At 35.5% G+C, this 24,668-nt stretch overlaps 1 protein-coding gene across 1 annotated transcript in view; it reads left to right on the top strand.

Annotated features, from left to right (window-relative positions):
* MUSK (muscle associated receptor tyrosine kinase) overlaps positions 1 to 24,668 on the top strand; it is a 1,728,668-nt gene that overhangs the window by 1,344,603 nt on the left and 359,397 nt on the right. The window contains exon 12 of the mRNA XM_044061034.1: positions 7,475 to 7,563. Coding sequence (XP_043916969.1) covers positions 7,475 to 7,563 — 89 coding nt within the window. The remainder of the gene's footprint in view (positions 1 to 7,474; positions 7,564 to 24,668) is intronic.

Genomic DNA, 24,668 nt, shown 5'->3' on the forward strand with positions numbered 1-24,668 from the left:
AAATAGACCACATTCATACTTCCACAGTCAGCATTAACTCTAAACACAAACCTCCTGCTAAGATCTGGGTGGTCAAAAAAGCCACGTTCATTTATAGACCCACAGAAATTACATTTTCCACATGGTCGTGTTATACCAGCCTCTACCAACTCACTTGAGCTGATTCCTCCATTACACAATAACCTCTTCAGGTTCTTGGTGGTCCTATAACAAAACCATGGGACTTCACCAACAATCTCACCAATATGGGGATCAACTTGTAAAATAGGCCAGTAAGTATTAAAAATACCTCTAAGGGCCTGATGGTCTCTTGTAAAAAACAACGGTATTTTAACCTGTTTCCTTACTATTCTTGTACCACACAGCTCATCCCCCATATTAGGACCATAGTAAGGGGCTGCTATATCATTCCTAAGAAAATCTAGATCTGACCAACAACTGGTAATCTCAGTTGGACTATAACCCCTCTTCATTAGTCTTTGTACAAGACGATCCTTCTCTAACTGGAAGCCTTCGAACATATGGTTCAGTCTAGAGGCTCTGATACCCTGACCCCGAATGAGATTCCGAAAGACATAATTCGGGTGCATACTACTCCTATGCAGCAGTGTGTTCCTAAAACATGTCTTCCGGAATACCCCAGTGTTGATAATGGGGCCGTGGAGTTTCTCAATAAACAACTTCAGGTATTCAATCCTTGTTTTAGACCGTGTGGAAAATGTAATTTCTGTGGGTCTATAAATGAACGTGTTTTTTTTGACCACCCAGATCTTAGCAGGAGGTTTGTGTTTAGAGTTAATGTCAACTGTGGAAGTACGAATGTGGTCTATTTAGCAGAATGTAAATCCTGTGCATAGATCACTTAGAGAGCGTATGAGGGAACATATCTATTGTATAGGGCTGAGTACAATGCACTTTCAAAACATGTTAATAAATGTGGTGTAGAACACACTTTTATCTTTAGGGTTATTGATGTTGTGACACCAACTATTAGACAAGTGGACATTAGGAATCATACTGAGCATAAAGAAAATAACTGGATGATTCATCTTAGAGCTGATAGGGGAAAGGGACTCAATGAATGTGCTACCATTAAGCCCCTATTGAGGAAAAGGAGGGTCCCTAAATAAATGAATAAATAAATAAATAAATAAATAAATAAATAAACAAATGAATAATTAAATAAGTAAATAAATTATTAAGTTATGTTTTAGATTTTTTATTTATTTTTAGATAGCATTAGTTGACGTATTTTTATGAATTGTTAATGTCTATATGCATTTTTGCTGTAGTTATATTTGATGCTTTTTGTTATTTTATGTAGGTCTATAGATATATGTGATAGTGTGCTTCTATTATTTGTTGATTCTGATTGGATTGTTTGAATTTGAATTGATACTTATAGACCTGACTGTTATTCTGTGTATTGAAGGTCTGATGAAGCAAGTTTTGTGAAAGCTCTTACCTCTTGAATAAACACAGTGTTTGTTTGCTTTTTATGAGTTACTATGTTTTATTCTCAAAGGATTTGTTTGATTTATTTATTTTTATTACGAGTGAAGGAATGTATAAGTATTGTAATGTGTAGATAATGTAAGCAGATGGATGGTTTCATGTACCCATTTATTGGAAAATAGCTTATTTACAAGTAATATGACAACTGATCTGCAGTGAATATAATCTCTTTAGCCATTTGTGAGTGTCAAAAGTTTTATCAATGCTGGGACTGATAGGATCATTAGAATTCACATTAAGGAACCATAGGAGGATAAAACCTGAACATAATAATTATGATACTACTATTACTACTGCTAATAATATTAATAATAACTTGGCAATAGCCAGACTAGTTTTATATGTCTGTTGTTGCAGGTGATGTATCAAAATTTGTAGGATGATCACTGATTATCTGTATAACTAAAATGAAGTTAATGACAGATTATATTTTCCTATAGAGAACCTGGTATCAATGAAGCTTTTGTTTTAAACTTTAAATTACAAAGTGCAAGTATCTGTTTATTAAATGTTTTTATTTGAATTAGTTTTGTGACAGAGTGTGTGCATTATAGTGTGTAAGTAACTAGTTCTATTATGTGTATATGTCTGCATATTTTTAAGACTACCTTTTAGGATCTCATCAAAACCTGAAGTGTTTCAATATGTTATAGAAAACATGACTGAGTGGCTAGAAAGTGCTGTTAATATTTTGGATGCCATTCTAGTCTGGGATGCTGCAAGAGAGGAATATGGCAGATACCTGGTGAAGCTGCTAGGCAGGCTGCTACTGCAGGGTTTAAAAAATTAGATAAATCAAATGTCAAATAGATTTAACTTCAGTGAAGCATATTATTCATTTACTGACAGATAATGGTCTACTAGCAAATGTTGACATATTATGCTATGAATATTCAGAAGCCTACTGCCAAGTCTTTAGAACAGTACACTAAGCCACTAAGAATGCTTTTGGAGAATGGTACAGTGCAACATTGGTTACCAGGAAAAGTGTAGAACTATGAGCTATTTAAGAGGTTGGCAACCACTGCACTCACACTGAAGTACTATGATGTTTCCTTACATACAACCCTACAAATTTATGCTAGTCAGAAAGGTTTATGAATCATCCCTTTGTAGAAATGTACACCAGTTGTTTATGCATGCAGAGTATTAATGGATGTACCGAGTTATTGTGCTGAAATAGAAAAAGATAATTGTTTCAATAGTTTTTTTGATGTAAAAAGATCTGTATGAAAAGCACACTATAATACAGCCTGACCACAAACCTTTCCAAAGTATATTTAAGAAATCCATACATAAGGCATCTGCTCCACTACAAAGAATGTTACTGACACTACAGAAGCATGATTTTTCAAGTGCAGTATAAGCCTGGGAAAGCTCATATACACTGCAGATGCCCTTAGAATAGCATGTCTCCATGAACGTAAAGATTTGCTTGAGGAAGAACTGGAAGTGTTATGGATGGTAACACATTTATCAACAACTGCTGTAAAAGATTCGGGAGTTGGAAGATGGTAGCAGAGAATATCTAGTCATGCTACTTCTCAGGGTTATCGTCATGACTAACAGTTGAGAACAAGTATATCAGCTGATTAAACCATATTTTTCATAAAAAAATAAAAACAGAAGCAAAAAGACTAAAATGTGAAAAAGCATATGCATGAAAGCTATAATTAAATGAAAATACAGAAAAAAGTAACCATCATAATGACCTAATATCATTTAATACATTTGTATTTAAGTTTTAATAGATTTTTTCAGAAAAATGAAACAAACTATACATAAAATTAAAGACTCACTTCAAGACCCATTCTCATTTAAAACATCAGTCAAATTCATTCATAATCCTTAACTTTAAAATGCATATGATATTTAATGAATCTTTTGACCTTGGTGAACAGGTATGTCAGGCCAGACCTGTATTTTCTAAAACTAAATTTGAATCTCTGCCTTTAACTGTTTCCTTTAAAAATTCTGTTCCACAAAAAAACAAGCATTTTAAAAATGATTACAATCCAATGAATGCTCGTATAACACATTAGTCAATAATTTATTTATAATATCACTTAGATGCTCATTTGTTTACCATCATCTACTAGTTTTTTTTTTATTGTAGATTTAATTAGAGCTAGCACACTTAGCTAAATCAACTTCATTTTAGCACTGCAAGTGTTATCACCTTTGTACACAAAAGTTCTAGCTGCTCCAATTGACACCGTCTTAAAAAATGAATTGCAGTAGGTCTTTTCGGTAAATTTTGAACATTCTCATGCAGGTTTTGCAAAGCATACAGATTTATTAACCCTATAAAATGTTGTGTGGGGTCTGAAGTAAGTAATTGTATGTGCAATTTGTCTCATTCATCTGAAGTCTTTTAAAAATTAAAGGCAAAATATTTTCCATTTAGACATGAACTATCTTGCATCTATTGATTTTTTTCCTCAAGTGACACAATCTTTACTCCTAGTCAGCTGACAAAAAAAAATGTTGAAAATGCCTGTATTTGATGTAGGTATGTTTAACTTCATGAACTAAATTGGAGACATTATATGCTGGCCTAATATGAACATACAGGTTGCATAAATGGTGCAGGAGTGTGGTCTGTGTTTTATGTTCAGAAATTGAAAGTAGAAAGAAAAATTAATTCCATATGACAATCCTCAATTAGCATGTTTGAAACAAGCTACTGATTTATTTTAGCATGTTTTCTTTGTGTTGACAACTGATATCCACATACAGGTCAGATAAGAACTTTCTATAAACAATGTGCTGAACTCAGTCTTCACTTGAAAGGGTACCCAGAGCAGATTATATCTGACAGTGGCCTATTATTTGCATGTTATGAGTTTAAGCCTTTCACCTAAGAGTGTGAATGCAAGCATATCATATATACTTCCAAGAAAGCTACAACTAAATGGCCACGAAAAAGAATGATACAAATAGTCAAAAACACTCTATAAAGAAATCTGAGTCATCAAACTAAATAATTACCTGTCATGATGAAGACAAGGCTCAGAACAAGGCTTCCTACACCATTTCCTCCTATTTTGTGATAGTTCTAGAAGGTAACCAAACAACAATAAACCTTTTACAAAGTGAAGGGTTGAAACAAAAGCATTTTTATGATACATAGTTATAGATATTTCCGTCTTAAGGGGAAAAGACTGAAAACAATTTTAGACACCAATGTTTGCTGCAAAAGTCACAACTGAAGGCTGCAGTAGTTGTTCATAATACACAATCAGTGTTTTATATTGTACATTTAGAGAATGTACAGTTGTGTAGTAGAAGTCACAACTAATGAAGCTGCAGGACAGGTTTCAGGGAACTCACAACATAGCTGCAATCAGAACTTGTCTGATGTCTTAATGACGGCTTCACTTGAACCATTAACTTCAGCTACCAAACCTGTTCTTAGATTTCCCCAGATAAAGACAATGATCTCTGACTATCTCTGGTACAAGCAATGACATCTGGGAATTTCTGGTACAGACAGTGTCCTCTGATTTGGAAATTGTGATTTTCATTACAGCCACTTCACATTCAGCAATAAAGCACTCCATTAAAGTAGAAATCATTCACTTGAGACTAACAGGACAACATAACCTTCAAAGAAGAAGGATGAAATCTTCATATCCTCAAACCAAATAGTCTCCTGACCTTAGATGAACCTTGATTCTGCCCAAGGAAACCATAAGCAGAAGAGAAGGATGGCAAGGCACACTCTTAGCAAAGTCCTATGACTAACATGAATGTATTCAGCTTAATTGCAACATAACAGACACAGCTCTTGCTCTTCAAATTCATGCAAAGAATGGCACATGACAGAAGTCTTTTGAGCTAGTACTTTTATAGCTCCTCCCTCATGACATTTTATCTACATGGCTGTACACCTTATATAGTTCCACAAAACACATGTAGGCAGCATTGGTGAGCTTCCATGATCCCTCCAATGTCTAATCAAGACAAACAGTTGATCTGCTATTCCATCCTGGGATGGAATCCATCTATCTCCTTCTGAAAAAGATACTCGGCTGTTTGATTAACTCTCCTTTCCAGCATCCTATCATAGGCTTTTCCAATTAGGCTTAGAAGTATGGTTCCACAAAAATTAGAACAAACCCTTATATCCTTTTTTTAAATTGGGGCCACTGCCCTGGTGTGTCATTTCAGACACACTATCCCAGTCTTTTATACATGATTGAAAAAGGCATGTTAATCACCTCAACAGTGTCCAGCCTCTTCAGAATTTCTGCTAGGATCTCATTGACTTACACAGTCAATTCCAACAGTTTTACCATACTGGAACCGTGTACTAAACTGAGCTCTTGAAGAGAAGTGGATCTTGTACCATCAATTGCTTCTGGCACCACCTCTGCTAGGTAGAGTGTGTCCACTACAGTTAGATGTCCTTCAGACAGCTCCTTCCAGCTCTCAGCAATGTCTGCAGTTGAGGTCAGCATCCCTTCCCTCTTTCTGAGAACATACTGGTCAGTATTCTGTCTCCCTCTTCACCGAGTCACAGGATTATTTGCCAGAACCTCTATAAGGTCATAAAATATCATTATTTTTCTGTAGCTTTATTGCCACTGAATATCTATGATTCATTATATAATTTTACAAAAGAAGCCTCATCTGTTTTGGTGCTGGCCTTGACAGAAACCAATATGTGTAGAACTGTACATAAATGTACGTCTAAGTAATCATTTGGGATTCAGAAACACCCCATCACAGTGATGTATGATGCTCTAGCATGAAGATATGCAGCACTATACAGGGCTAGCTCTGTAACTGTACTGAATGCTAATGAGGTTAGCCATGTGCTCCACCTAGGACCACCATCAGGAAGGCATCTACACTTTGCGTGATTCAAGGAATTACTCAACCACATACTTCAGCATGGCCAGCCTCCTCCTTGTCACAGCAGTGAACATGGCCAAAAGGCTGTGTTCAGCTACCAAACACTGAAGCAGTATGGGAACAGGGATGGAGGAAGCCACTGGACACCAGGGGTTGCTTCACATCTAAGCATCATAATGGCAGCAGCAGCAGTATGGGGACTGAGTGATGTGGTAAAACACTAGACACAGGATTATTTTAAATGTAAGCACCATTATGGTACTGAGAGCAGAATAGGGACGAAGGGTGAGGGGAAATACTAGCCAACAGGAAAACTACAATGGACCCATACCAGGATTTATAGTAGAAAAAAGATAGGGAGAAACACTAGCCACTATGGAAACTACTATGGTACCATACTGGCACTTAAGGTATTATGGGATTGGGTGGTGTGAAGGAACACTAGCCACAAAGGGAAACTAAAATGGTGCCATAACAACACTTAAACTCTTTGGGGTTGGGGTTGGTGGGAACATTAGCCATCAGGGCAAACTCTAAACCATTGTGCCTTAATGTAACTTCAACTAGTACGGGGATTAGGGGTTGGGGTGGGAGGACAGAAGGGGAAGGCAAACAAGTCAGGGACAGGTACAGGGAATGTTTTTGTGTGTGTGTGTGTGTGTGTGTGTGTGTGTGTGTGTGTGTGTGTGTGTGTGTGTGTGTGTGTGTGTAGGAGAGGTATGTCAATGCCTACATGAGCTGCAGTCACTGCAGTAATTGTGATTCAGAGAAAATTAAATTAACTGATAAGAATGTCTTTCCATATCACAGCTAACATGTCTCTGAATTGAAAAATATGTCTCATGCTAGGCCCTTTCATGATTTCTTAGGTATGTTGCTGTATCAGTCAATCTTAAAGTTCTTTGAGGCACAGATTTGTACACATTGGCTTCTTTCATCTTAGTCCACATGCAATTTACTGTAGTTATGAGGAAAGTGTTTATCTGTTTGTGTTGCTGCTAGAAACATGGTATGTTAACTGCTTGCACTTGTGTTCAAATCAGTTCCAAATAAATGTGCAGTCACTGGTTAAATGCAATGTCTTTTTTTACCTTTTCAGCAACATGTTATAAAGACAAGGGAAAGTTTTATCAAGGATTTGTGAACACTACAGTGTCAGGACTCCCCTGTCAGAAATGGACTGAGCAGGTAGGTGTTTGTCTGTAGACTATATAAAGACTGTGTTGCACTCAGTGGTAGCACTAAATAAACAGACATGTTAAATAATGTGATTATACAGTTAAAAACATTCAGGTTATTTTTATATTTTTTTTTATATTTTTTAATCATGAGATAAAAATATTAAAACTTAACCTTGAAAACTGAAGGTAAACTATTTGGTTCTACTATGAAATGCTGCCTTACCCAATGGCAATTTGACAAAATACTGAAAAACAATACCTACAACACAGAAGGACAGAAAATCAACCTTTTAGCTGTTTCTGAAGGGAGGCAGGTCCCTTATACCACTCAAACGTATGTACACCAACTCCATGGTTTCACTATCTGGAGGAAAGGAGACATCTCCCAAAAATAAGTGAATCATTACCAGCACACTGTTTGAAATTGCACTGACAATGATTTCCTGTAGAAAAGAGTAAATGACATTATGTTTTTGATCTTTTTTATTGGCCTACTGACTCATAGATTCATAGGTCCATAGGTGTGTACTAGGCTAATGACCCTGGAAGCTTTACAAGCCTAGGCCATAGGATTACCCTGGCATCGTGCCACCTGACCTTAGTTTCCAGTGCCTCTGTTGAGTAGAGCCACTGGAATGATCCCCGGGATGAATTTTCGATTTCCCATCCACTCATAAAGATTTCTCTTGAAGAGGACCATTGAGGTGCTCTGTTTGACATGTATGGGAAGTCTATTCCATAGCATGGGCAGTCTTTGTTTTATGAGCCTGTCCCTCCAGCATGTTCTGTTGATTGTGGTAATGAGGTTGAGGTCTCTGGAGTGTGTGGTTGGGAGGGATCAGGATTTCTTTTGATGTAGCATTTCTAACAGAGCTGGGTCAGACATGGCTTTGTAATTCAAGCAGAGATCGCCTTTAAGTAGGCAATATGAGACAGACAGTAGTTGTAGTTTTTTGAGTCTGTCCATATAGCACAAGTACTTAAGGCCTAGGATCCTCTTTGTGAGGTACTTTTGTGGCCTCTCCAGTTGTTGCAGGTGTCTAATGAGGTACATGCCAAATGGGGCATTGTACTCGATAATTGGCCTAATGAGGGAAGAGTAGAGGGAAACAATGACCTCTTTCTTCCTGGATGCAAAACCCTTAATAATGAGATGTGCCACATAGAAGGACTTTCTGACCACAGTGGCAATGTGGTGGTCAAAAGAGAGGTTGCTGTCAGCCTGTGTTCCCAGATCTCTTATAACACCTTCTGTGTTCAGTGGACTACTATCAATGTGGTAATTCATGGGAACTGGGTTTTTCCCAAAGGCCATAGTTCTGACACCAGTCATTGGTCTCAGTGAGTTACTAATGACTCCCAACTTGCAATTGTCTGCGAAATTTGTCAGCCAGAATCCCTTCATGTTGGCTTGGACTTCTGATAAGTAGATACCAAACAGGAGAGGAATCAGGACCAATCCCTGTGGGACTCCCCTTGTGACTGATCAGCAGTCTGACTTGGAGTCAGCTACTTTCACACTGTGGTTTCTATCGGTGAGCCCGTTTCCAACCCACCTAGTGATATAGGGGTTGATGACTAGCTTAGTGAGTTTTTCTATGATTCCTGAGTGGGGAATTGTATCAAAGGCCTTGGCCAGATCAAGGTAGGCTGTATGAACCACATTGCCTTCATTCACAGCTCTGGTGACTGATTCAAAAATGTCGACCAAGTTGAGCCGGCATGATCTACCCTTCACAAAACCAAATTGTGTGGGATCCAGAGTTTGGAGATTCTCTATATCTTTGTTTATTAGGTCCATGATGATGCATTCCATTGCTTTGCATATCAGACTTGTCAGGCTAATGGGGCGATAGTTCCCAGGGTCTGTAGTCACTCCTCCTTTGTGGAGCGGGATGACTGTAGCAGTGCACCATTCAGTAGGGACAAAGCCTGAGGTGAGGCTGTGATTGAACAGGGCACACAGGTGAGGTGCCAGTTCACTCTGTAGTTCATGTAGAACACAGTCAGGGATATTGTCAGGTCCCATAGAAGCTGTATTCTTGGCCTTGGACAGTGCTGTTTTAACCTGTGCAGCAGTAATACTGGGTGCTTGGCAGTCTACTGATATTTTGATTGGTCCTTTGGGGGTGAGAGGGATAATGGTGGCACTGAATCTGTTGGCAGTATACTGGGAATATCTGTTGGCTCGGTATAGGAGGTACCATTATGCAGTACCTCAGAGCAAATCTGGGTATTGCTGTGGAGATTCTTTACATAACTATAGAAGGTCTTGTGGTTGTCTTTACTATCTGCTGCAATTCTGTTTTCATAGCTAGCTTTAGAGGATTTGATGAGGGATCTCAACTTTTTGTTGAGGCTGATAAGGGAAGTTTTCCAGTTTTGGGACTTCACCTTATTCCGCATCAGTTTCCTCCTTCTGTTGTAGAGTTTGTTTATGGCAGGGGACCACCACATTGGCTTCGTTTTTTGGAGGAGGGCATCTTGGTTCTTTTTGGTATGGTGAGATCCATGCATTTGTGTACGTGTTCATACAGTGCATTAGTATATGATTCAGTGGTCATGCAACTATTCTCCATTTGCCTGGCTGCCATGAAGTTAGCCACCTCTGTTTTTAGGAGCCAAAAGTTAGCTTTGGAGAAGTTTTTAGGTTACCTTTGTGGAGGGGTGGGGGTAGGAGGATGTGGATGTCCAAGGTGATTAGCTCGGATCTAACCAATGAGGCGTTGACTATTGGTGTAGAGCAATGGTCTCCCATGTTAGTAATGACCAGGTCAAGGATGTTGCTATCTCTAGTGGGGATAAGAACAAGCTGGTCCGGGGCATTGGAGTTAATGAATTCCAGGAAACGTTGGGCAAATGTATTGGTACATGAGTAGTTTTTCAGTTAATGGAGAGGTAGTCGAAGTCACCCAGTATGAGAGTGTTAGGTTGGACCAGGGTGCTTAGGAAAGTGGAGTGTGAGTCTTGGGACATGGTTGACAACCTATAACAGGCTATGGCCTGAATCACTGTCTTACCCAATGTTAGCTGCACATGAATTATCTCTGATGAGTTATGTGGGGCTACCAGACTGGAGGTGTGTGCATCCTTTATGAATATGGAAACACCACCGCCTTTGAAATTTCAGTCTAAGTTCTAGAGATGAAAAGTGTGGAATGAGTTATAGCCTTGTAGTGCAGGGATGCTTTCTGCTGCCTTGAACCAGGTCTCTGTTACAGCACAAACGTCGATGGTCTCCATTTTAAGGAGTGCTTTAAGTGAGTGAATTTTGAGATTTAGACATCTAGCATTGAGCAGCATGAGCCTCAGATTGTATTTGTTTGTTACTGTTACAGTGGTAATTTGGTCTTTGGAACACCACCTAAAAAAGGCACTATAGGGGTGGCAAGAGCCTTGGCCCAGTATCTAGAAGCCCAGGGGTGACAGAGGCAGGCCATCTCTGGCAAAGCATCAAGGACTGTCAATCGTGGCATCTAAGGCAGACAGATACTGGATCCCCTTAGAATGACACCAGAAACTTAGCCAATTGCTCAAATCAATTATTTTCTGCTTGTACTATGGTATCCTTCTGTGCGATGGTAGGATGCTGCTCAGGGCTAGGGTCATACCCGCCTGGGCTACATAATCTGATAGCTCTTCCATGTCTCTTTCATGTAGTCCAGGGATGTATGTCTCAGGTCATTCACACCCACATGTACAATGACAGAGTCATATTTGTACCTGTTGTTGAGGGACCTGAGTGCATACATTATGTGGTGGATCCTGGCATGTGACAGGCAGCTGACTGTTACTTTCTCCTTATTCAACCTAGTGACTGGGACATCAGTGTGCCTCACTATCTAGTCACCTATGACTAGTGTGCTGGACTCTCAAGGAATTTCACTTCAACAATCTGTAGAGGAGCCTAGACCACTGACAGCAAGTGTTTTATTGTTCAGCATCTCTAATTAATGCACACCTCCAAACAATATTCAGTCTCAAAGAGTATGGAGCATTCAAAATTCTGGCAAATTACTCCACATATTGGTTTTCCGTTATGCTAAGCATATGGAAAAATGGCTCACATCTAAATGTAAGAGCATTTAATTAATAAAATCATTATGTTTGCATGTGATACCACCAAAAGGAAGTAGATTCAAAAACAGTCAATGTTTATTTTGTAAAATTGTTTTATTCATTGCAGTCTTAATAGGTTAATAGGTTAGTGATAGGTAGGACATTTGAAAAAACAGATTATAGCCTAGCCATATATTAGAGGAAGTACAGGAGATAGATTTGTCTCCTTTCTTGATAACAGCCATACCATTAATCCCTGGGTAAATATATAAGAAATTATCCACTGAATAACTTTAAAGAGCTTAAGGTATTACACAATTTAATATGTAAGGGAAGTTGGTTCCATGGATAAGGAATCATATGAGTACTGGAACTACTCTTCCCCAAGGTCCTGTTTATGTTGTGATGTATGCTATGACTTTTGGAGTGAATGTTCCTGAAATTACTGGTGTTTCTGAAGTGAAAAAAAAAATAACAAGTAAAACAGTTTCTTTCACTGCTCAAAAACTAAGACAGAGTCTTCCAAGTATGTGCCTGTACATGACGTTAAAAATTATAGACTTTCTCTGTCTAGATAACTGATGGAGCCTAACCCTTTGATTCTTTTGATTAAGCACTAAGGTCTTTCAAACTGTGCTTAATAAAGAAGGAATAAAGAGGACCAAGATCTCTTTGGATTGTTTTTTTTTAATTTCTTTATTTGGTTTTAAAACAATAAATAAATTATAAAATAAACAAATAACTAATTACATATGTCCACAGCTGATGAATACAGCAAACTTATACTTCAACAACAATTAATATTTTTCCAACAAGTCTTTAAATTTAAGCCAATACTTATATGAATATGTAAAGCTAGAAATTCTCATCTTTATGTTATCCAATTCACTACTGCAAGCAATTTTTGCCATACTAATAAATTCAACACTGGGGGGGTGGGCCATGGTACTTTCCCAATTTTTAGTAATTACTTTTCGGATATAGCAAGAATAGATCAAAGCAGAGGTACTTGGTTATCTGGAATTATTGTGGGAATCAGAGGACTAAATAAAACTAAAGATTTAAAGATAATATATCTATCTCACCATAAAGCTTTAATAAACTTGTTGATTTATTTCCAAAAGGGGCAAATGACTTCACATTCATATAGCATATGTTTCCAACCAGCTATTATTTCAGAATCACATCCCCAACATTGAATTCTATTTGATTTATACATAATTGTAATTTTGTTAGGAGTGACAGAAGCTCTGTGTAAACATTTGCAAGTGAAAATGTTCCAACACAAGGAAGATGTAGTTTTATCTGTAGATTTTAATATTAATTTCTTATATTCTTCAGAGAAGTCTTCATTATTAATTTTTGAGGAGTAGTTCCAATAAAAATTGTCTAAATATGTGAAATCTAACTTAAGAATTGTATAAATTTGTGACAAGTATGATTCATTTTTCATTGCATTGTTATTGATATTTATTAAGAATTCCAATAATTTGGGGAACAATTTCTTATCCATGTTACATACATTATTAACCTCTGTATTCACAAAGTCTCTAAGTATCTGTAAAATTAACCAATTATCAGAATCTTGATTGTATTTGGACCTTAACTTTTCAAATATATTAAATTACTTTGTTGTTTCAAGACTAGAATTTTATTGAAGCTATGAGTTTCTAAGCATTTATTTGTATACACTACTGGAAACATAGAAAATATTAAGTATTGAATACAATGATCAGAATATGTGAACTTTTAGAAAGAAGAAATGATGGTATTTAAATTGGGAATTTGAAAAGAGGGTGTAATACCATTTATGCAAAAATCTTTTAATAACCAGATAAAACTATTAGGTATTATTTCTTTATGACTGGTTGTGATATATTTATTATTTGGTAATAATATTTCTTGATGTGTTTCTTTCCATTTTGAATCATAAGATGAATTTATCCACAACTCTATAACTTTTACAATTGTCAAAGTAGCATACAATTGAATATCAGAGAATCTTATTCCAGTGTTATCACAACCTTTTCTGTACCAGTCAAAGGAAGCTCCTGGTTTATTAGGATACCAAAAAAATTTAAGTAAACATTTATATTCTGTATCAATTTTTTGGGTGAAGCTAGTACTAAAGATTGTAAGACAAACAATGTTTCAAGGAGAATTGCCATCTTAATAAACATTAATAATTTTTCCATAGTAAAGAAGAATTTGTTCCAATTTATGACTAAACTTAAAATTTTATCAACAACCTGTTGAAAGTTTGTTTTTACCATTTATCTACTATTACAAATTATGGTTATACCAAGGTTTTCCATTTGATTGCTATTCCAATTGAAGTTAGAATATTTTAGTATGATTTTTTTAACTTTTTATTAATTAATAACATATTATTTTATCATGATTAAATCTTATGTTTGAGATTTCTTCAAACTGACTCACAGAACTAATTATATGGTCTAATGAATTTTCTATATTACCTATTGTTAACTGCGGTGGTGGTGCTGTGGTAGCATTGTCACCTCACAGTAAGATGTTGTCCCGTTCGATTCTCAGCTAGAGCATCTTCTGTGTGGAGACATGCGTGAATGGGCATGCCTTCGTTGAAGGTTGTGCATCAGGGCCGGCAACTTGGGCACGTAAAAATCTACTGCCAATCATTAGCAGACTGGAGTTCCGCTGTGGTGACCCCTAACTAGGAAAAGCTGAAAGACACAACAACATCAGCAACCTATTGTTAGTAAAATATCATCAGCAAAGTTTTGAATCTTTAGTTTCAAATCTTCTTTTATTTTCATAGCATTAATGTTCTTATTTGATCTAATACTATTAGCAAAGGGTTTTATGGCAAAAAAAATAAAGGTAATAATGGACAACCTTGTTTTGTGCCTTTTTTGTAATTTAAAAGAATTTAAAAGAAAAGAAACTGTTTTAACTTAAGCACAAAAGTTATTGTATAACTTAGAAGTTAATGCAATTAGCTCAGATGAGGAATTGTACTTTTAATGTTTTAAACAAGTACAATCAAGTAATGGAGTCAAATGTCTTATCTAAATAAAGACTAATGATAGAACATTCTTTTTTATTTTTTGCATAGTGTATTAATGGTGTATCATTGTATTATCCTGTACTTGTCATTGTTATTTTTAAAAAATGGTTTATTCATTGTTAATTAGTTTAAATAGATTAATTATGTTAGCTAAAATGGACATGAGCATCTTATAGTCTACATTTAAAAATGAAATGGGTCTGTATGATGAACAGTTTGTAGGATCCTTATCTTGTTTTAAAATAGGTGATATACGGAAATATTTCCATGATAGGGGGACTTCAGCAGTTGTTTTTATTTCTCTATAGACCTTATCTAATATTATAACTGCATCATCAGGTTGTCTTTTGTATAGTTCTGGCATGAGACCATCTAAGCCCTGTAGCTTATTAGTTTTTAACTTTTTTAATTGATCTTTTATATCTGTTAAAGTGAATGGTATGTTAATGTTTTTATTTGTTCACGTGTTAATTTATCATTTATATTTTCCCCTAGAAAAGTTTCAACTGTATCATTATTATCCAGGTTATTTATATTATTTATATTTTCATAAAATATGTTAAAGCCCTCAAGAATACTTTTAATATCTGTTCTACTTTCTATTTTTTTATTAATTATATGTGTTATAATTTCTTTGATACAATAGATTTACAAAATGCATTAAGTGTTTGGCTGAAGATGTGATTCTCAGCTTTCTATCTGCAGTGGAATCTTTGACAAAATACAATTAATATCACCAGCTATTATGACTTCACCTTTCATGTAATAGGCTATAGTGTCTAAGTAATTGTTTGCATCTTTAGCTGCCACCCCTGGAATCCAGTAAGAGTTCACCACTATATATGGTTTTCTGTTCCACTCAACTATAACAATGCTTAACATACCATTTTTATTAACATAGGTATTTTTATTTTAGGCATTACTGGTGACTTCTTCCATAAAATGAGGGTGGCTCTTCTATTAGTGCAAAAGCTAGAACCTGCTAAAACCAAATAATTATTTAATGAAAGTTTATTTATATCTTTAATAAGTAAATGTGTTTTACTGTAGAAATACTATTTGAGCTTTATGTGATTGCAAGTATTTGAACAGACTCCCCCTCTTTACAGGATTATTCAATCCATTAATATTAATTGATATGCATTTAAAACCAGACATATATAAAAGAGAAAAAAAACAAGTATAATGAAATTGGATTTATGTACAGAACATATTATTTACTTCATATATAACAAACAATATGAAATCTTCAACTATGGATAAAACATTTGAATACAAAAAAATTACCTAATGATATAACCTTAAAACATTCTACCATAGAATAACATATTCCTAATTTGTTGAAAAAGATGAACATACTACCTCTCAAACTCTCTATTAGACAAGCAAAGCTTAGCTCACACTTGATTCATATTAATGCGTCTCATGTTTTTAGTACACATCATCTTAAAAAAGCCTGTCAGTGAGTTATTATGAATAAGAAAAGTTAACCAGGTGTCCCTAATCTTTATTATAAGCTGACTAACTGGAATAACTCTACAATCATCTTTCCTTGTACCTCACATTATCTCCCTGGTCTACTATAGGAAGGAAGTCATTTGTTATTTTCATATTTATTAATTTAAAGGTCACATGATTTTACATTTTTTTCTGTTTTATTTACTATATGTAACATTCCCCATAGGACCATAAGTTCATAAAATAGTACCATGCTAACTCTCCTTGTCGGCCATTGCAAGTCCAGCCAATTAACTGAAATGAGAATCAAAACTTACACCTTGTGCCTTTAAGGTGAACAGTTTAACCACTATGCCAACCTCCCACCCTTGTAGACACATTTATATTCTTTAAATATATATACATATTTACTTATTCTGATATCTTTCTATTTCTGTGTGTATACTAGGTTTTATATTTTAACTATAATTCTAGTGTATAGTGTCATATAATACAGCAGTTATATTTATCATTATATATTTGATACTCTTTAATCTAATATTAATGTTAAAATCAGTCCTATTTTTTCCTTAAATGTTATGTATAATATATGGACAAACATCTGGAAAATATTCCTTTTTAAGATTCAAACTTTCTATAATAAATATTTCTGAGTCATTAAGTTGTTTTATCATTAAAAAGAGACAATAATAGAGAAACAATCCAATTTTTTTATCAGAAGTGTCATTGTATAGGCTAGTGTATAAACTATCCTTTTGGTATACTGCAAGCATTCAAAACTATTTAATAACTGTCAGTGGTTTACAATGCAGTTCACTGTCTTTTACTTATTCTCTAACTTGTATTCATTGACATCTTAGCATAGCATTCAAAGTATTATGATTATTGACTTATAGGCAGGAAGAAGTAATCTGGACAGTTCTTAGAATTTTAGAAATCCCTCAGCATCATAAAAGTGATTGTGATTCTAATTAAACTGCTTTAAGCTAGTCCTCATGACAAAGGCTTTCAAATGAACAGTTTATAAGCTACAATTCACAAAAAATATTTTCAATTGATTCCAAGCCAATTCCACTTTATACATCAATCCCTCAAACCCTTCCAAACCACCAAAAAAAGCAACAAAAAATTCAAAGTATGTTAACCACTAAAAAGCTATTGTATTTAAGGAAATAACATTCAATGATTCAGCAAGCACTATTTGTATAAGATGTTTAATATAAAGCAGACTGTCATTTTTTTAAAGGAGACACAGCATATCAATTTACCTTAAAAGAATGACAGTTATGTGTGATCCAGGTTTAACTTGTAAAATTGTGAATATTACTCTATTTGATATCATTCCAATTGTAACTTTTATAGATGTAAAATATATATTTTTTATACTTTGTTTATAATATAGCATATCTTTTCTGGGTGCTCTTGCATGTCAAGTATATTATCAGTAGCATACTACTGGACCATTTTAAGAACCCATAATGTAACTTAACATGCCTCTTTAGTGTAATTTATTGCATGTTGCATTATATTTAATAATATATTACTGAACTATGCCAACATATCAGAAAGTGTGCCTCATAACATAAGTTTCATCATAATAATGATTCACTTTTAATAAGATGAATAGTTTAACCTTTTAAAGTCTAAGTGAAAAAAGTGGCTTTAATTTCATATATAGCCAAAAGAATCAAACTCTAATGATTTTCCCTGTAAAAAGTAATATGTACCTGTTCATAAGTATTCAAGCACATATTTAAATTAATAAGAATTCATAACCATGCAATGCATTGATTTTCATTTAGCCTTCAGTTTTTCCTGTTTTTGTCTTTTATTAACCAACCACCTGTTTTTTTTTGCATTTCTCTTCACTCTTCGTTAGATTACAGTCCATTTCTTCTTTTTTTTCTAGGATTCTATTTTTCTGTATAAAGTCTATTGCATCTTCCAAGGTGTTAAAAATCTTCTTTCTTTCTGAAAGGTGAATCCTTATTTTTGATGGAAACAAGATTTATGCTTTAATGTTGTTGTTCTTTAAGCTTTTAACAAGTGGCATACATGATTTTTTCTTAGACATTGCTAATGTAGAATAGTCATTATCAGATCTTATAGCATTTCCTTTAATTTTAACTATCGTTACCACCGATCCATTTTTTTTCTGGACTATCTAGAAATCAAACTGATTGCCCTGTAGTCCTGAAAACACTGTAGAAACTCTGGTATTCTGTTTCATAAAAAGAAACAGACTATCAGAGTTTGTTAAATCAGCAGAATTACTATGCTTTTTCACAAAAAGTATAGTAAATCTGCAAAAAACAGGTATCTCAAACAGAAAAAGAGGGTGCTTCCACTCAAATGATATGTAATAATGTCACAAAATGGGCAAGCAGTTGTGGGGAATGGGCAGGGTTATGGGCAGGGGTGGCTCATGCTATTAGACTTTAGGACTGCAGCCCCCTCAGCTGTGAAAAGAAAAGTCCCTGGAACTCCGCACATGCATGCAGGAATTTGGACTGCTGTTTTAACCAGTCCAGATTAGGAAGAAGCCATCAGACTACAGAGATACACAGATGGAGATTGGGCTGCAATGTCTGCAGGCTGGATAGCTTCTCTCTTGGGAAGGACTTGTATTCTTAGGCTGCAACTTTGAAGCCATTTCTGCTGCAGGAAGGACTTGTATTTCAAATTACTGGGACTTGGCTGCAGGAATCAAATGAAGCTGTTGCAAGAATGGACATCAAACCCAGGTGTGTGTGTGTGTGTGTGTGTGTGTGTGTGTGTGTGTGTGTGTGTGTGTGTGTGTGTGTGTGTGTGTGTGTGTGTGTGTTTCCCACATTATATATACCTAGTGGCTAGAGAGAAACTCAGGAAATATACCTGGTGGGTAGAGAATAACTCAGGCTCAATCCTGTACCTTGGGTGCTGGTAGTAAGAACCTGAATTCCCTACCCACCACCACTTGTGAAAACTATTCAGATTTTTGCCTCATATTTTGTTCTGTTCTGTTCCCCATAAAATCTGTGGTTTTGTGGATTTTGCATTGACTAAATAATGACAGGCATTTGAATTTCAGACTTCATATTCTTCAGAAAGTATATGGTAACACAAAACCTATTATTCTCGCAGTTTTCTAATATTATAATATCAATATTTGAAATTTGTCCCTATTTTTGGGGCTGTATTCCCCCATTATTGGCTTTGTCCGGGTTTTCTGTGTTAAGAGATTGAGAGCTATGGTGAGAACTGAATTCACTGAATATGATTGGGAGCTGTATTCCCCCATTATTGGCTTTGTCCGGGTGTTTTGTGCTACGTGGTTAAGAGCTATGGTGAGAACTGAATTCACTAAATGCTAGCCATTTAAGTTTCAGTCTTCCTGTTTTTCAAGAAACAGCTGATTTGGCATAGTGGTATGTTGCTCTGACTGTAGTGCATAGGTCCTGGGTTCAAGACTTGGCAGTGAAATGCATGGTGGTAACACAGCATTTTATTCTAGCAACTTTCCAAGATTATACAAGTAATGTTTAAAATGTGTCCCTGGTTTTTGGGCTTTTGCCCCCCCCCCAATAAATTTTGTCTTTCTCCAGATTTCTTGTGCTGCAAAGTTGAGAGATACAGTTGAGTGTCAAGTGGATTTTACAAGGAGCTGACAGCTTCAGGGGAAGAGAAGTTTAGTGCTGCTTATACTGAGTCAGCTTGCATTGTTAATAGCACAACAGGTAGAGTACTTGCTTTTGATGCAGAAGGTTGTATGTTCTACTCCCACAGAATGTAGATGCATCGCTGATACTGCACAGTGTTGTACTTTAAAGGGGTGCATGCTGCAGTCCTGAGAATGTTCTCTTTGGCAGAGATACCTAGTAACTATGAACCTGTTATCAGTTTGTCATCCATTTCCTATTGCACTATTACTAGCTTATAATTTTTTTTAATGTAACATAGGCAATTTATTCCTCAAGGGCAACAGCTACTTTATTTGTAGATGAAACAGTGAAATGTAAAGTTGTTTGCTAGCAGCAACCTCTTTATTAGTTACAGATCTCTTTAATGTAGAATTATTTAGATGATGTTTACTTCTGCAGAGATTGTGCATATTTACTGATACTTGTGGATTGTAGAAGTTTGAGTAGACTTTTATGATGGAAATCTTCTGTGTTTGGCAGTTTTGTCATTATTGGTGCATGCATTTTGCTTCATTGTTTACTGGAAAAATGTTCAAAACAATAAATTTAAAATGCTGACTAACAGCTATACTGTACAAGAAATATAACTGAATACAATCAGGAAGGTGTATCAAAGAACACGTGTATGTTTCATGTGCAAGGAGCCTATGATTTGAAAATAGCCCAAAGTTAATCTTTATCTGCCACTGGCCAGATGTATTTTCTTTGAATGTTGGTTTCAATGCTGTTTCAATTAATGTGAGTTTCAAGGGCAGAGAAGTTTTAATGCTAAGTCTATTTTCATTGTGAGACTGCATTGCTTTGTTTAGCAGATGTCTATTAGTGTTTGTGCTGTAAAATGTAAAATAAAACTTAAATGAAATCCAAATCATTGTAGAAGTAAAGCAGAATGCACATTACAGTGTTTATGGTAAATGGGGTAAAATAGCCAAGTAATGGGACATTGGAATGGCTGCAAGGGGAGGCCCCATTCAGCCATGATTTGTGAGGGGGAAGGGCAGCAAACTCAAAGACAGCCCCGGCTGAACTATACCTTTCAACTGTCCAGATTTTCACAGAATGTATACATTTTTACTTCTTATTTTTGGTTTGTTCCTCATAAAATTTGTGGTTTTCTGGCAAATCATTTAGAAATGAAGTCACTAAATAATGACACACATTGAGTTTCAGACTTCATACCCTTCAGAAAATTCATACTAATGCAAATCCTGCCATTCAATTATCTTTCTAAATATGAGCAATATTTAAAAATGTCCTTATTTTTGGGCCTTTGTCCCACTTCTATTTATGGCTGTGTCCAGATTTCTTGCTCTGAGGTTGAGAGGTATGACAAATGTGTCTGGGCCATCACCATCAGCCAGAGACATTTCAAATTGTGACATAGTTGTTGCACCCCACTACCCCATGTGGTGATTCTGGATATGCCCAAGCAAGGCAAGGAGTAATTATGCAGTGTAAGTGTGCAGAGTATCCCCCCATCCAAGGCAGACACAGGTACTACAGTGGCTTTTCATCTGTCCTTGATTTTGCAGAATGTTCTGGTTTTCTGTCATATTTTTATACTGTTAATTTATGCTTCTTATTATTTAGAAAATGCATGTTGTTGCAACGCCTTTTGCTCTGTGTTTAAGTAGCAATGCTTTAATGACAATCAGGTAAGCTTGTCTGAGATTGTAAGATGCAAGTAAGCTTTAATAAGCATGCTGTTAAAGAATTACCAACATTGAAAATCTTTTTGTTGTTGCCATGCAGGGAATATATACATAACTAGATAATGTAGAAGCCTTAGGTATTGAAATGCATATGACAGTATTTGCAATAAATGACAGGATTACAGAAGCTCATTACATTTGTTGGAGACTTGCAGTCATCTTTGCAGGCTTCAGCCGTAAACTAAACAGAATGCCAATCTGTCAAGTGCGGTTCATAACCTGTGCATTAATCCTTTAAGCAGTTTATCTTGAGCATGTTTCTTGTTTGCTGTTCATTTTTTTACTTTGATCATGTTTTCCCCATGAAACAAGTAGATAGTTGTTGTCAGGCAGCAAGTCTTTTTTGGATAAGAAACATTTTTACAAGTGGGGTATCACAGAGATTGCTACTTTCAGCATGTTACTTGGTACTTTTATAAAGCTGAGTATAAATTATAATTAGAACTGTAGTGCAAGGAGAAGTGGTTTTTAGTTGAGTGCTGCTTGTTTTTTATACTTGATTTTGACTGGTATTCCAGTAATGTATTTAAAAAGTAATTTATTTTTCATGCCTCAAAACCTTTTTGTTCCCATCCAGATATTAAGTAAGCTGTCACGTAGCCAATGGATCTAAATATTTGTTTTCTTCTACACTTCATTTTGTCTTGATTGTACTCTCATAATGGCAGTTTGGCACCTAGGACAGCATATTTAATTAAAGTCCCAGTTTTTGTGGTTTTGAACATACCACGGCCCCCTTTCTAGTTGGCTACACCCCCTTCTGCTGGCCCCACCCATTCAGCTATCTCCTGCAGCCCCTCTTTAATTTAAAGTCACCAACTGCCACTGGTTATGGGTGGTGTGAGGGGAGTGGCCTAAGTCTGGTTTTAGCCACAACAAAAGTTGGCAACCCTAATTTTAACTGGATAATTAGTCCATGCAGCTTTTAAGACTAAATCCTTATCTTGACATGAAAAAAAATCTTATGAACACTGACCTTGGTGAAGGTGTTTTTTTTTTCTTGAAGCTATGTTAGAAAGTGATCTATGTGCTCTTGACATGCCAAAGAAAAAGGCTTCAGGCAAGTTCAAAGTTTTAGGTAGTCAGGTATTAAGGAACTGAATCATACTGTCTCCCTCTTCTTTTTCAGTAATCCAGTAAATCCTGATGTTACTCCTTCTAGATCTGTTCTCTAAGTCTTGTATTTTATCCTGGAATATGTTGTTTTGTTTCAAAAGAAATTTGGTGTTTCTCATTTTTAGGTATTCTTCCATCAAAATCAGACATTGCCTTTTCTATAGTGCCAGGTTTGTGATGATTGTTGTTTAACAGATTCATTCAGCACTTCAACTTGTTTCTTACAGTCCTCTTCAACTCATTACATCTGAGTGACACCTCCAGGCGTTTCTGCGGTTAACTCCCGCTGACACTTGTAAGCATCAAATATTGCTTGCTCATATTTGCATCAATAATCCCAAAACCATGCTATGTACAAGGTTTTAAAAGATTTCATCTTAAATCTTACACACTGGCAAACTCAACTATATTAATATTTGACCCCTGTCTAGTGCAGATAAAGTGATATTAACTGTTGTTTTTATAATATTCATTTATAGAGATATAATTTTCACATTTTTCTAAATATACCAACAACCAAGTAACACAGGGAGAACTCTTTAGCATCACATGAAAGTTCTCAACTAGATAAATAAAATGCTGCTGACACTATGTGGTTGCTGAGATCTCATAAGTTGCTTACAAAATATGACAAATGTAATAGTTACTGCGTTTACTGTGACTTATAAAATTTGGTTTGAGACCTAGAACATAAGGAATACTACCACTATAAAATTGTTTGTGTTGAAGAGTTTGTCATTTATACTTCTTTCATAACCCCTATGGATCTAGAGATATGAACATTTGTTTGAGATATAAGCAGCAAAAAAACAATAAGGACCAAGACAACTAAAACCATAAATTTAATTGTAGAGCATAAAATGTATGGTTTTAGCTATCTTGGTCCTTGTTGTTTTTTTGCTGCTTACATTTATGATTTGTCTGAACTAATGTAGAGTTTTATCCTTTGTTTGCTGGGTTTTCTTTACTTATTCTATTTGTTTGAAATATGAGGACATAATCTGATTCTGTCAAAAGGCTTAAGCTCCACCCATTGGAAGTTAAAGTGCAAACTTCCTGATCTACCTTGGAGTGAATGAGTTAAAAATGTCATTTTTGCTTTCTAATTATGTATCTTTAAAGATGCTCACTGATGTTACTTGGTATAGCCTGTATGTCTTTTTTCATAGTACTGTTCTCTACACTGGGCTTAGAGTGGCTCTTGCTGGGACAATTAGTTCTTTCTAGTTTTCTTGACAGGAAAAAACAATTAAAAGACTGTGAAAATTATTATTTTTTGTAGTAAAATCTTTCAGCAGATGTTCAACTATAAATCCATCAAGTTTTGAAACATTCTATTTTTTATTTTCTGGTTTTGTTTTTTAGAAAAAACTCTGTGAAAGATGTTAAAATGAAGAGTTAAAAAAAGCATGCTGTTAACTGCTCACCATCTTGGCCATGCCTTGCAGATCTTTTTGGATTTTGATGATATACCTTTAGTAATTAATTAAGCAATAAAATGTTTTCCTTACTGTAACTACAATTTGATGACCAAAGAATAGCTCATCTTCAGTGAACATGCTTAGATCTCTAACAACTGTATCAACGCTAATTGGTTAATACCGTGTATGTGATAATCAATGGGAAAGACTTGTTTCCTAGATGTGACTGCACTACATTTTACATGGTTGTAAAAATCATGGCTAAATGTTGTGGCCTTAGGGATTGAGCAGTAGACAAAGCACAACATGGGTTTTAAGGGAAGGTATCCATTCAACCCTGGGGGGTTTATCAGCTTGTAAATCTGCTTAAAGTCCTCAGATAGGGATTTTTTGTATCTCACGGCTGACCATCATATCAGGTGTATGCGAGATAATATTTGAGAAAATAAAAACAGGTACACCAATACCACCCCATTGGTCTGAAAGATAGTTATGTAAAGTTGTGAGTCAGATATTAGGTGCTGACTCTGTCTAGCCCTTCATGGAGAAAATAAGAGTTTGTGAAAGATTCAAAAATGGTACTTAGCTACAGTAATCTGCATTACAGACATATATGCAAA

This window comes from Protopterus annectens, chromosome 2.part0 (assembly GCF_019279795.1).
Source record: "Protopterus annectens isolate FY-2018-M chromosome 2.part0, PAN1.0, whole genome shotgun sequence".
NCBI lineage: Eukaryota > Metazoa > Chordata > Ceratodontiformes > Protopteridae > Protopterus > Protopterus annectens.